The sequence below is a fragment of the Empidonax traillii genome, unplaced genomic scaffold (genome assembly GCF_003031625.1).
Source record: "Empidonax traillii isolate 1590-97213 ecotype Southwest subspecies unplaced genomic scaffold, ASM303162v1 scaffold1155:size169172, whole genome shotgun sequence".
NCBI lineage: Eukaryota > Metazoa > Chordata > Aves > Passeriformes > Tyrannidae > Empidonax > Empidonax traillii.
Genome location: NW_020956348.1, coordinates 19,398 through 31,489, shown reverse-complemented (window position 1 = coordinate 31,489; position 12,092 = coordinate 19,398). Strand labels below are relative to the sequence as shown.

Genomic DNA, 12,092 nt, shown 5'->3' with positions numbered 1-12,092 from the left:
CCCCCCAAAAAAAAAAAAAATCAGGGCCAAAAAACTCCCCAAACAACAAACTCCCCAAACAAAACAGTCCAACTGACAGTGAAGTTGATACATATTTAATTGACGTGGTGTTGATTTAGGTGCACTCTGTGTAGAAAACTTGAGTAACTGCAGCTTCTTGGGGATACCAAAAGCTACAAACCCCTCCCAAAACCCTTGAATGTGCAAAGTGCAGTTCAGCACATCGTTTGGCTTCGCTGCCAGGCTGGGATCAGGGCGGGAAGGAGCAAAAAGCAGGAGAGAAACAGCCCCTTTTCACCTCCACAGGTGTGAAACAGCCCAGGGGGTCGGGTTTGAGAGCCCCCAGGCTCAGCCCACGCCTCCCCTGCTGGAGGAATCAAAACCAAGCCTGAGGTTGGGGTGATTTACACACCCACCCAGCTCTTGGCTGCTCCAGCCCCTCCTCCCCAGGGGGCTGCTTGGAGCAACTTGGTCCATCTTTTCAGCCTCCAGCAGCTCCTGGCTTCATGGCAAACAGGGATTTTCCCGGTTTCAGCTTTTCCCCCTCTCAGCAGGTTTGCCTTGTCCTGCCACGCCAGGAGTGACAGCTCATGGTGCTCCAGCTCCATCCGTGCTCCTCTCCCAGAATCTCTGGGGGATCAGCTCCTTAAAACAACCTAAAAGCTCTTGCAACCTGTGGAACTGCAGGAAACGACATTCCCAAATCACAGCTCCCCTCTCCCCGCTCAGGGCCTCGCTCTGAAGTCGGTTTTTAAAAAGCTGAATGTTTCTGGAGATGAAAACCGAAAGAAAACCAAGGGGCTCCAGGAAGACAGTGCTCAGAAAAACCGGAAAATACTCCCGAAGATTTAAGTCAAAATTACAGTTCTTCAAACAGTTTTAGGAACTTTGAGACTTCGTGGTGAGCTTCTGTGCCAGGGGGGAGGTGCCTCAATCCCTGGGCAGAGAAATGGAGTTAATTTCTTTGGGAATTTTCAGGATGGTGTAAAAAAATACATTGAGATATTTGATACACAACAGACAAAATTACGTGGTTAAATGTCTAACTGGCAAGCAGTGTAGTTGCCATTGATCTGCTTTGTTGGTAAATAATGTCTGTGTTATTTAAGTATTTTACTGTAAGAATAGATACATATTATAAATGTGGTTTAAGATATTATAAATGTAACAGTAGAATGCTAAAACCACTGAGGTACTCACTGAGTTGTGGAAAAAGCTGCAGAGGTGCTTTGCCCATGGACACCTGAAACACAGAGGGATTCTGAGCCCTGCCCCGAGGCAGCCCCAGGATTTCCCGTGTGGCTCTGAGCAGTTCCACTCACGTGTGCAGGTTCTCTGCGATGATGCTGAGGCTGAAGAGGCCAATGTTTTGCATCTCCTGGTGGCTGCAGGTCAGGAACAGGCACAGGAACTCACCCACGTACTGGGCACCCAGGTTCTGCCACCTGGAAAGGGAAGAGCTGCTGAGACAACTCACCTGGGTTGTTCCTAGGACTGGCATCCCTGACTTCTGGCTGCTTTCCAAGAGCTGGGGATTATCTCTGTGCCCTGGGGCTGCTGCTCTGCTGTTTCCATCAACAATCAGAGCTCAGCAGCCAGTGTTTACTCACAGTTTCAGGACTGTTGCTTTCTGGCGACTGAGGTCTCTCAAAATCAGGGCGACAGTGCCTTGGAGAAGGGGCTCTTGGTAGGAGAGGTGCTCCAGCAGCAGCCTCAGGGCCCAGAAGTTATTCTAGGATGAGAGAAAGGAAGACCAGGGATTTAACAACAATTTCTACAATAAAAAAAACACCCAACCAAACAAAAGGACTAAAATAAAGAGCAAAGCTGAAACAAGTTAAATGTGTCCAAAACCTCCAAGATGGCATTGCAGGGATTTTAAATGCCATTTGATTTAATCTCTTAGAACAGAAATCAGTACCCAGGACTCACCCCAAAAGCCAGGACTATCTCTAGGAAGGAAGTCAGGTATGGAAGGTCACAAAAGAGCATCTGTTGCACTGCTTTTACTGCCAGGATGAGACAAGCCTCGTGGTGCAGCTACAGGAGAAACATCAACAGCAAGAGAAATAGATTTACAAGCCCACTTTCCCACCATTTCATATTGTATCCAGTCAAAGCAGTTACTCCCATTTCAGCCAGAGGCTGGAGGTCAGACAACACATCCACAGGAATCTCATGAAGAGCAAAAAAAGGGGGGAATAAACAGGTACTTTATTTGTGCAGCTTGTTCACCTGGTGCTCTCCAAGTGCTCAGAGAGATATGAAGCCACAGAAGGAGAAATAGAGAATTAAAGGGAAAAAATTCCAGCTCAAGAGTCACATATCTGGAGAAAAAACTGAATTTTCTCAAAAGAAGTAAAAAAAAAAAAAAAAAAAGATAAGGCAGCTCCTCAAATGTACTGACTGCACTGAATATAGAATATTTTCCCAGCCACCTTCAAACATGTTCCTCTATATCTGAAACCCTAATTTAAGGGAAATTTAGCAATTCTGGGCTATTCTGAGTTTTGAGACAAGCAGTGACAAGCTTTTACAGGACAGTCTCCTGTTTGAACCAAATAACACAAGATCACCCTGGGAGACACTAAAACAGAATCAATTCTAACTTACAGCCCTCCCACTTTCTAAATGCGTAAATTCGGACAGTTAGGAAGTAAAACTTGTCCTAGACTGAAGATGTGTCAGACCAGAACAGACCCTCATAGTTTTCTTACCTTCAGATCTCTGCTCCAGCCTTCAAACTCTGCTAACAACAGTTCTAAGCTGTTTCTCCCCCCCAAAAAAAATCTTCCAGTCCCTCCTAAAAGCCTGATATAACCAGCCCACTGTTACAGCTCAGGCACAGCAACCCAGATGGTGAATTCCCCCCTTGCCGTGAGCACACCCACCTGAGGGGAGAAAATAGAAGGTGGCAAAGAAACATTAACTTTGGCCTTCAGTTCCTCCAGGAGGCTCCCGCTGGCAGCCAGGACTCCCTGCAGGGGAGGGAAGGAGGCACAACAGGTAAGGGGGGATGGACACACTCCCCACACCTCACACAGCACCAGCAGGGCTCTGGAATGATCTTTGGTAGAATTCCAGGATGGTTAGTTAACCCTGGCATTTTAGGAGAACCAGTCAATGCAAACATCGAAAAAAATCTTGTATAAAACCAAGACAACAGATCTCCCACTTCCCAGCACTGTTTGAGGTACCTCCTGGAAGTCAAGTGGTGGCTCTTTCAGGGATAAGGGATGTAGGTGCCCACTTTTTGCCAGCAGATTGCTACTCCCCAAAACCATGATGAGGGAACTCCAGCACTTGGGCTGAAACACAACACAACATTTGCATCACAGAGTGAAACCTGTCCACAGAGGTGTGAATTATTCAGAGTAAAAAAAGGGTTCTGAGGGTAAACCCTTGCCTTGGAGAAGTAACAGGACAGAAGAGGTAATTTAGAGAAAGAGTTTTAATGACTCACATTCCTGTACAGTGACACGTTGCTGTAAAGCAGTTTGAGTGCCTGTTTAATTAGCACACCCTCCCTGAGGGGAGACCCTGCAAGAGGAGAGAAAAAAATAAATCCAAACCATGTCTTAGATTCCCTGGAAAATTACAGAGTGGCACAAACCAGATACTAACTTAGTTACAGACATGTTGGTACAGAAATCCAACACAGCCACATAAAGATCTACAGCTATTTTACAACATTTTGTAGGTAGAATGGGAAACCATCAACTGTAAAACACAGCTCTGGAAAGCTGCAAAGATCTGCACCAGGACAGATCATCCCACTCATCAGTGGCTGAACTGAAGACAGAATGGAATGCACAGGTTATGGAACATTGCCCATCTGACTTAATGGGAAAGTCAAAAGTTCTAAACACACACAAGCAGGAAGTGACACTTGCCAACTGTGAGCCAGGGCCCAGCCTGCAGCATGTCATTGCCAGGGGGAACACAGCCTGTCCTGAACATCTTGAGGTAGGCCTGGAACTCGCAGGGGGTTATCCTGCAGGCAGAGCAGCAGGCCAGGCTGTTCACTGGGAACAGCAGGGAATGGGCAGCATCCAGGAAATCCCCAGTTTTACACAGGTAGAAGGGGATCTTATCCCGAAGGTCTCTCAACCTGGTAAGAAGAGATGAGGATTTGATTGTCTCAGCAGGAATTCTGTACAAGGTGTATGTAGGGATCTGACTGTGCTTGGGGAGGAATAAAGAAGGGGAAGGGCAAAAGCCATTTACCCTTTGGTGTCGTTGCATTTCACAGCTCTCAGGTAACGAACAACTTCTTTGTAGCTGGGGAGAGAAACAAAGAGGGTGAGTAGGAAAAGGAGGGAAGTGCAAAGCTACAGACAGCTCAACCAAATATCTACTGTAATTAATGAAGCAAAACAACAGATCTTCCCACACAAGAGGGTGGAAATGCAACTGGAAGCAAGAGACAGTTGGAAATAAATTCCAAGAAGTTATTCACTGATTATTTCTGCTCTGGCAAAATCAACCAGGAGGTTGCCTTTCAGTTTAATTCTTTAACGGACTGTATTCTTGTGAACACTGCATTCATTTGAACACAGACCTCTGAAGACCCAGGACACATTTTTCTGGCTGTCCTCCACTAGTCAGCCTTTGATGAACAGAAATTGCTTTAAAATCAACATCATTTCCATAAACCCCAGGGTTTATGGAAACACAGAAATCACCCCCTTCTTCAGAAAGCTCCTGGCCTGGTTGATAAGGAACAGGGGGCATGAACAGCTTCCAAGGGGTCCTTGTTTTGAGCCTGCCCGTTCTGCCAAACTGCAGAGGTTTGGAAAACACTCCCCTGCAGCCCAAACGTTGAGAGCTGAGTTTCCAAAAACAAAACCCCACACCAAACTTACTTCTTCTTGTCTAGCAGTCTCTCCACTCGGGCCTCGATGACAGGGAGTGTTTCCCAGAGGAAAATCTTCCTGCCTTTCTGGGTCCTCTGCCCCGTGATGTTCTGGCCTTTCAGAACCGTGGTCAGCAACCCGTGGTCCCAGGGCACCACGTTCAGGCTGGGAAGGCAAAAACAAAGGCACTTTAACTCTTGTTCTCGTGTTAAATCCCATTTTAGTCCCTTTAAGTATCATGAAGATTTACTAATCAACCGTTTGGGGGTTTGCAGCTCAGTTTTGGGGAAGAGAAAATAAAAAGCTGCATGGTGAACAACTTATTTGTCCCATCAAATAAATAAACAAAATACACAAATAAAAAGCAGTTAGTACCAAAATATTCCTCTAAAATGCTTCCACTTTTACTGTCAAGGAAAGAACCAACCCCTAGAGCTGTTTTCCAACAAGGCAACTATATAAAAATATATCCTGTGGACAAAAAAAGCAAAGAACATACCTGTTTGAGAAGCCAAAGCAGTGACAGGGAAGGGAGATGGACTGAAAGAAATTAATAAACTTTTCATACAGAGTTTTTGGAAAGTCACACAACACCAGCATCCTCTGAAGTTGGGTTGTGATCCTGTGATTTGAAAAAAAGCAGTATCTTAAAATTAGATTAATTGCTATTGTGTCTTTTTTTTAATCACATGGGAAACTACAGAAGTTTGGGGCTGCTTTTCTTTAGTTAAATATCAGACAGTTTGGATCTATATTTAAATTTCTGCTTTAAGATTTGTAGTGAATAATGATATTAATCTTTTGCTGTTATTTTTAATACCAGTGAAGGCAAGGGTTTGTGGTTTTAAGCTTTAAAACAAAGATCTCCAGGGAGAATGCACAAAAACCACTGCAAATTATGCTGGACTTGATAATCCACCTGAGCTCCTGCACCCTCCCTGCTCCTGGAACCATTTCTGGATTAGCTGATAACTGGAGATAACAAACAAGAGTTTACTCTTTTAAGCTTTTGGGAGGGAAGTAAAAAAATCCTTTTCCTGTTCTTTAAAGGTAAGAAATGAAAAACTTCAGGAATAGGAATTCAAAATGCAAAGTGCTCAAGGATTTGGGTTATACCTGTCATTAGTTTCAGATAAAATGGGAATGTGGAATTGGGTTTGAGTGCTCCTGAAAGAAGTTAATTCTTAACTCATTAACCTGCTGTGGCAAGTGAATTTGGGGTGAAAGGGGAAAGCTAAAGCTAAAATGAGAACTGAATTAAGCCAAGGGAGCTGGATGTCCTCATTCCCCAGCCCCTGGGGGAGCTTTACTATGTTACATCCCTGGCTACTCCATCCCAGTGGAATATTCCAAGGCTGCTGTTTTGATCTCTAACAGACACTATTTGCTCTTTGGTTTAACCACCAGCACCTGACACCCTCTGCTCTGCCCTTCCAGGACACGCCACGTGCCTCTGAACAGAGGAATTGCCATTTGAAATCCGCATTTTAAAAGCAAACAGAGAATTTGTAGCCAGGGAGAAAACAAATCTCACCTTTGGAACAGACATGGGACAGCAATCTTCAGCGAAGCAGTATGGCCAAGGTTCTGCCAGCTTCTGAGAGGGGAGGGAAAAGAGCACTAGTTAATGTTTGCCTGGTTTTCTTGCTTTCTCCTCTTCTCTGTACTCCACACTCTTCCTTAAAAAGCACTGGAAGTTGTCATGCTAACAAAAACTACTGCAAACAGGTCAAACAAACGCTCACAGTGCAAAAGCTGCTGCAGAATTTACAGTGCTTTACAGCAGTGCCTAATCCCAGGGTATAAGTAAAGACCTTCCCAAGAAATGCATCCTCCCCTTTTTCCAGGTCAGATGTTTCTTCACTCAGTGAAGCTTCTCAGGAAAGATTCCATGTCCCTGTACCTTCTCCTGGGGAATTAACCCCACCTGCCTCCTTCTGTTGTCTGTCACCCTCCCTCCTCCCAGTTCCCATCTCAAATTCCTTCCCCCTGCTGGAGATCATCTCCTTTCCTCATGACTTTTAACTTCTTCCCTTCACATCCAAGCTTTAACCTCTTTTTCCCCAAATCCCTGCTGGAACCAATCCCACTTCTCCCTCGGCTGGGCTCATCTTCCTCTGGTGCTGCAGCCTGGGCTGAGATTCTGACACTTCCTTACCCGAAATAAATGGAATCCTGGAATTCCCTCACCAGCTCCCCTCCCTTGGAGAAGCCAAGGTCCCACATGGATGTGGCCCTGGGTACTTACAGGGAAGGGTCTTTGTGCAGTGCAATCTCTTTAGCTGCTCCCAGCAGCATCACAGCAGCAGCTTTAGGGCTTTCTTGTTCTGCCTGATTTAAAAATCTTGTTACCAGGGCAAAAACGTCAGAATACCTGAGAAAGTTAAGAGGTCTATGAGAGAAAGGGTCTGCAACAATGAACTTCACAAACAAAGGGTCGCTGCGACCATTCTACAGCTTGAGAACAAGCTGCCTTGCCTGGAAAGCATTTATGACAGGACGAAAATTACTTTCAGTATTTTTTTAAAGGCTTAGTACATCCATTAAAAGGTGAAACTCACTCTAAAAAACCAAATTAGTAAAAATCACAGAATCCTGGAATGGTTTGGGTGGGAAAGGACCTTAAAGCTCATCCAGAGCCACCTCCCTTGGACATTTCCAGGGATGGGGCAGCCGCAGCTTCTCTGGGCAACCTGTGCCAGGGCCTGCCCACCCTCACAGGGAAGGATTCCTTCCAAATATCCCATCTAACCCTACCCTAAAATACAGGCCTTATTTTCCTGCTTTCCCACAACAGGGGTGTTTAAAGATGTATTTAAGAGGGTGCTTGAACTCCATTCAAGTGTAATTTAACAGCTCCCTGTCCCTCTCGACTCCATTTCTGCTGCATCAGGTGCCACAATTGTGACTGTCACTTGGCAAAGGGAAATCAAACCTGCACAGCCCAAGCTGACTCTGCTGTCACTCACTTGTACACAATCTCCATGTTCCGTGACCTGCAGGCATTGCACTGCCCAGGAGGCAACTTGGGCAGGCAGAAGCATTCATGCTGTGTGGGAGGTATCCTTTCTCCAGCCAGGTACTTATTATATTCCACATAAAGTTCCTGCATGAATTTGATGAGCAGACTTCCTAAGAGACAAAACAGAACAAAACACATTGTACTGAGTGTTTTGCATCTAATTTTTTTTTTTTTTCAAACCAAAAGAGAGACAGCCATAAGTTCAACCATGTAAAGGTTATTTAGCCAGTTGCTTGCACCCAGTTCTGTTGGTGAAAGTTTGCTGCTTCTGCGAACTGAAAGAGGGGAAATTTAGGTTGGATATCAGGAAGAAGGATGGTGAGGCCCAGGCTAAAGGTGCCCACCTCCCAGCTTGAAGGTAATTAATTTCCATATTCCACTTGATTTTGAGGTGGCCAGAGCACAGGAGCCTGTGCTGTGAGGGGATGGGAAAGGTGTTGTTTTCGTGCTGAACAGGAGTAAAAGGTTCTGCTTGTGTTTCCAGGTGTGTTTTGAGACATTTCTGCTACTTCCCTGTGAGGGCAGTGAGGCCCTGGCACAGGTTGCCCAGAGAAGCTGTGGTTGCCCCATCCCTGGAAGTGTCCAAGGCCAGGTTGGATGGGGCTTGGAGCAACCTGGGCTGGTGGAAGGAGTCCCTGCCCATTCCAACCCAACCCACTCTGTGACTCTTCCAGAGGGAGGCAACCAGGAAGCTGGACCCGCTGACCTGTGCCTGCTCCAAGCATGACCCGGATAAAGAGCAGCAACAGCAACCTGCCACCCTAAAAACCCCCTGATCCCTGCCAGGGACAGCTGTGGCCCAGAGCAGCTGCTCCCCAGCGTCCCCTGGGACGCCGTGGCAGCAGAGCACCCACCCCCGTGGCGCAGGTCGGCGTCGATGTCCGTCAGCTCCAGGTTGAACATGACCAGCACCCCGGCCAGGGCAAAGTCCCGCCGCTCCTTCCAGAACCTGCTCTTGTTGTGGGCATTGCAGTGGCACAGGGAGGGCGTTGTCCAGTTCTGGCACTGTTGGGAGAAAACAGGAAAAACAGGGAAAGGCTTTTTTAGTGTCATTTTTTTTTTCCCCCCTTCCAGTTGAGCAACTCAAAAAAAACCCAGTTTGGTCCGAGTCAAAGGCTACAAATCATTTCACCCTTTACACACCTGAGCAAGGCCCCAGGGAAGTACTCAGTGTGACAATCACTCGGTGTCACGGCAAACAAGGACAGAAACACCTCCAATATTATTTACTGTCACTTCTAAACACTTTACAGAGGCCCTCAGGGCTGGCACCCTCCCCACTGGAAACTGGGAACAGAGCCTTGTCCTTGCATGTCCACCCCAACTTTTTTCACAGCTCAGTTCTCTGAATTCTAAGAACCCCCCTAACAAACCCCCCACACCCAATTCCCCCCACTCCAAGTTAGGACAGTCTAAAAGTCTGACGTCTGTCCAGTTCATTGAGAAACAGTCTGATTTAGTAATTTGATTTTATGAAATGCACTGTTTGCCCAAAGCAAACAGGAGGTAAATTTGCTTACACCTCTGAAAAGTTTACTCCAACAACTGCCTGGACTATCAGAAATAAATCCTGACAGAACCACACTTTTAGCAGCTATGAAGCAGACAGGAATCTCAACACTGAGGAGAGGAACTGTTAAAAGAGTCAAATTTTATGCATCACTTACTGGTTTTGTGCCCTTCAGCTCTTCCCTGGGAGGGTGGGCAGGCCCTGGCACAGGTTGCCCAGAGAAGCTGTGGCTGCCCCTGGATCCCTGGAAGTGTCCAAGGCCAGGTTGGACGGGGCTTGGAGCAACCTGGGCTGGTGGAAGGTGTCCCTGCCCATGGCAGGGGGTGGGACTGGATGGGCTTTAAGGTCCCTCCCAACCCAAACCATTCCAGGATTCTTTTTACTGATGATTAATTTATTTACTCCCCGTTGCCCTCTCACCTCAGAAGCCAGTTTGTCACAGATGTAGCAGTAGCACTGGGCACAAATGTCAGCGTTTTTCCCCAGGGGTGAGCAAGTGTCACATTCTGTTCTCCTGCAAGAGAAGATTGTTCAGAAAACAAGTTACATCCTCATCCAGCTCCACTCCAGCTTCCAGCTCTTACAAAGCTCACGAGGTTTGGTGACCAAAGGGACTAACTGTGGACAATCAACCCCCAGGTGACCCTCCCCAGCCCCGAGCATACTCGAAGGGGTGAGTGGTGCAGTCGTATCTTGCATGAGGCATCACATTGGCTTGTTTACAGAAAGTGACCATCAATTCGCACTCCTCATCCACAACCTCAGGTTTCTCCTCTCCCAGGGCAGGTTCCTCTGTAGGAAAGGGGACAGGAGGTGTAAATCAGCCTGAAGAGAACTGCAGACTTCATTACAAATTACTGACGTTTATCTTTTTAAACACTTCCAGGCCTGAACTTTCTTGTGATTTCATTTGGTCCAAAAAACTTCCACGAACTATCAGGACAGAGAATATGGAATCAAAAAGGAGCCTCCTGACATTGAAAAGGCCCACTTTTAGCTCAGTTGGTAATATTCTGAAACTACACAGCACCACCTTTTAGGTTAAGCAGTGCCATCAAAGAAATCCCCAAAAATTACTAAATCACGGCATTTCTTCCTGCCTTTTTTTTTTTTTTTTTAACTTTTGAAGCACTTTGATTTTCTAGCAGCAGCAAGACAGATTTCAGGCCCATCAGACAATAATTTAATTCAGTTTATTCTAAAGGTCATTTAGGGAACTTTATCAAAAGCAGTTCTTACCCTGGGGGTCTACAAAGAGGACAGAATTCCCAGGGGTGCTCTCGGCTTCATCATCACTGATCAGGATTATGCTCTGCTCTTCCTCCTCTCCTGATGGCCCCATGGTTCCTGAAATCCAGAGGGAAGGAAATACTTGGCGACAGACAAAACACAGAGACAGCTCACACTTTTGAGCTCCTGTATGAGGCAAGAAAAAGACCCCTCAAGCACCCAAATTCTTCATCTCTGTTGGGTAAGTCACACCAGGGACCGGAGTGTTTCATCCTCAGCAGCTCAAAAAACACTGGAATTCCATGCAGTGCTGAGAGAACCCCAAAACCAAGGAGATGGGGGTAAAAGGAGGAAAATAAACCCCCAAACGTGATCAGCGCTGCTCTGATACCGAAAAATGTCGGAATGATTAACTGCTCAGAGACATTTCCATCTACAAGCAGCAAGGCATTTGTTTATTCAACACTGTCCAGAGCCAGCTCTGGACAGAGTTGTTCGAAGGCATCAAGGCAAACCAAGGTAATTTATGCAGTCTACACTCGTGATTACAACACCTCAATATACATATTCATGTGGTTACATCTAATTATACATATTAACAATGGGCGGGCTCTGGGCGGTGCTTTCCAGATTCTTCTCCTGGCAGGGGGTTCTGGTGGTCCTTCCGCCCTTCAGCCTTAACTCAGGGGTCTGGTTCTCCTCTTCCTCGCTTTGACCCTCTTACCTCTCCATTGTTACTGTCCTAACTACTGAGGCTTGCAAAACCCCTTGGCTCCAAGCCCTTTTCTCCTATTTAAATGTCCACCTTGTCTTAATTTACGACCTTGAGGCTGATTGTATTTCTAGCAATTCTTCTTATGGTTAGGTTTAGGTCCAGTAAGCAGAACAGAACGAGTTATCAATGTTTTTGCAATGTTTCCTTGGCAGCACAGGCAGAGCAGGTCCAGGGCAATTCTCTGAACAGAGCAAGATACCCCAGTTAACTCTTTTAGGCCTTGCTCTTGTTTCAGTCCTGGAGGGTTTAGTGGGACCAGCTTTGGAAGAACTCTAACAACAAGGGGGAATGGCTTCCCACGGCCAGAGGGCAGGGCTAGATGGGATATTGGGAAGGAATTCTTCCCTGTGAGGGTGGGCAGGCCCTGGCACAGGTTGCCCAGAGAAGCTGTGGCTGCCCCTGGATCCCTGGAAGCATCCCAGGCCAGGTTGGACGGGGCTTGGAGCAACCTGGGCTGGTGGAAGGTGTCCCTGCCCATGGCAGGGGTGGCACTGGATGGGCTTTAAGGTCCCTTCCCGCCCAACCCATTCCAGGATTCCATCCTGACCATTACTCCCCCAGCATCCCCTCAGCCCTCACACAAGCCCCCCCAGCCCCCTGCCCTCCCTCGCGGCCCCAACTCCCCCCAGACCCCCTCGGCTCCCCCTCCCTCCTCACCCCGAGCCCCTCACAGACCCCTCACCCGCCTCCTCCCAACGG

The 12,092-nt window shown here is 47.0% G+C and overlaps 1 protein-coding gene across 1 annotated transcript in view; it reads right to left on the bottom strand.

The window, feature by feature from the left end:
• Positions 1–757: 757 nt before the first annotated feature.
• The window catches only part of LOC114068961, a 12,378-nt gene continuing 1,043 nt past the window's right edge, over positions 758–12,092 (bottom strand). The window contains exons 2-20 of the mRNA XM_027905441.1: positions 10,628–10,735; positions 10,054–10,180; positions 9,809–9,902; positions 8,733–8,883; positions 7,826–7,988; positions 7,105–7,230; positions 6,391–6,453; positions 5,356–5,478; positions 4,866–5,021; positions 4,228–4,281; positions 3,894–4,111; positions 3,464–3,540; positions 3,198–3,308; positions 2,892–2,978; positions 1,933–2,040; positions 1,611–1,732; positions 1,323–1,445; positions 1,201–1,243; positions 758–937 (exon numbers count right to left, since the gene is read on the bottom strand). Coding sequence (XP_027761242.1) covers positions 860–937; positions 1,201–1,243; positions 1,323–1,445; positions 1,611–1,732; positions 1,933–2,040; positions 2,892–2,978; positions 3,198–3,308; positions 3,464–3,540; positions 3,894–4,111; positions 4,228–4,281; positions 4,866–5,021; positions 5,356–5,478; positions 6,391–6,453; positions 7,105–7,230; positions 7,826–7,988; positions 8,733–8,883; positions 9,809–9,902; positions 10,054–10,180; positions 10,628–10,730 — 2,127 coding nt within the window. The 5' untranslated portion in view covers positions 10,731–10,735 and the 3' untranslated portion in view covers positions 758–859. The remainder of the gene's footprint in view (positions 938–1,200; positions 1,244–1,322; positions 1,446–1,610; positions 1,733–1,932; positions 2,041–2,891; positions 2,979–3,197; positions 3,309–3,463; positions 3,541–3,893; positions 4,112–4,227; positions 4,282–4,865; positions 5,022–5,355; positions 5,479–6,390; positions 6,454–7,104; positions 7,231–7,825; positions 7,989–8,732; positions 8,884–9,808; positions 9,903–10,053; positions 10,181–10,627; positions 10,736–12,092) is intronic.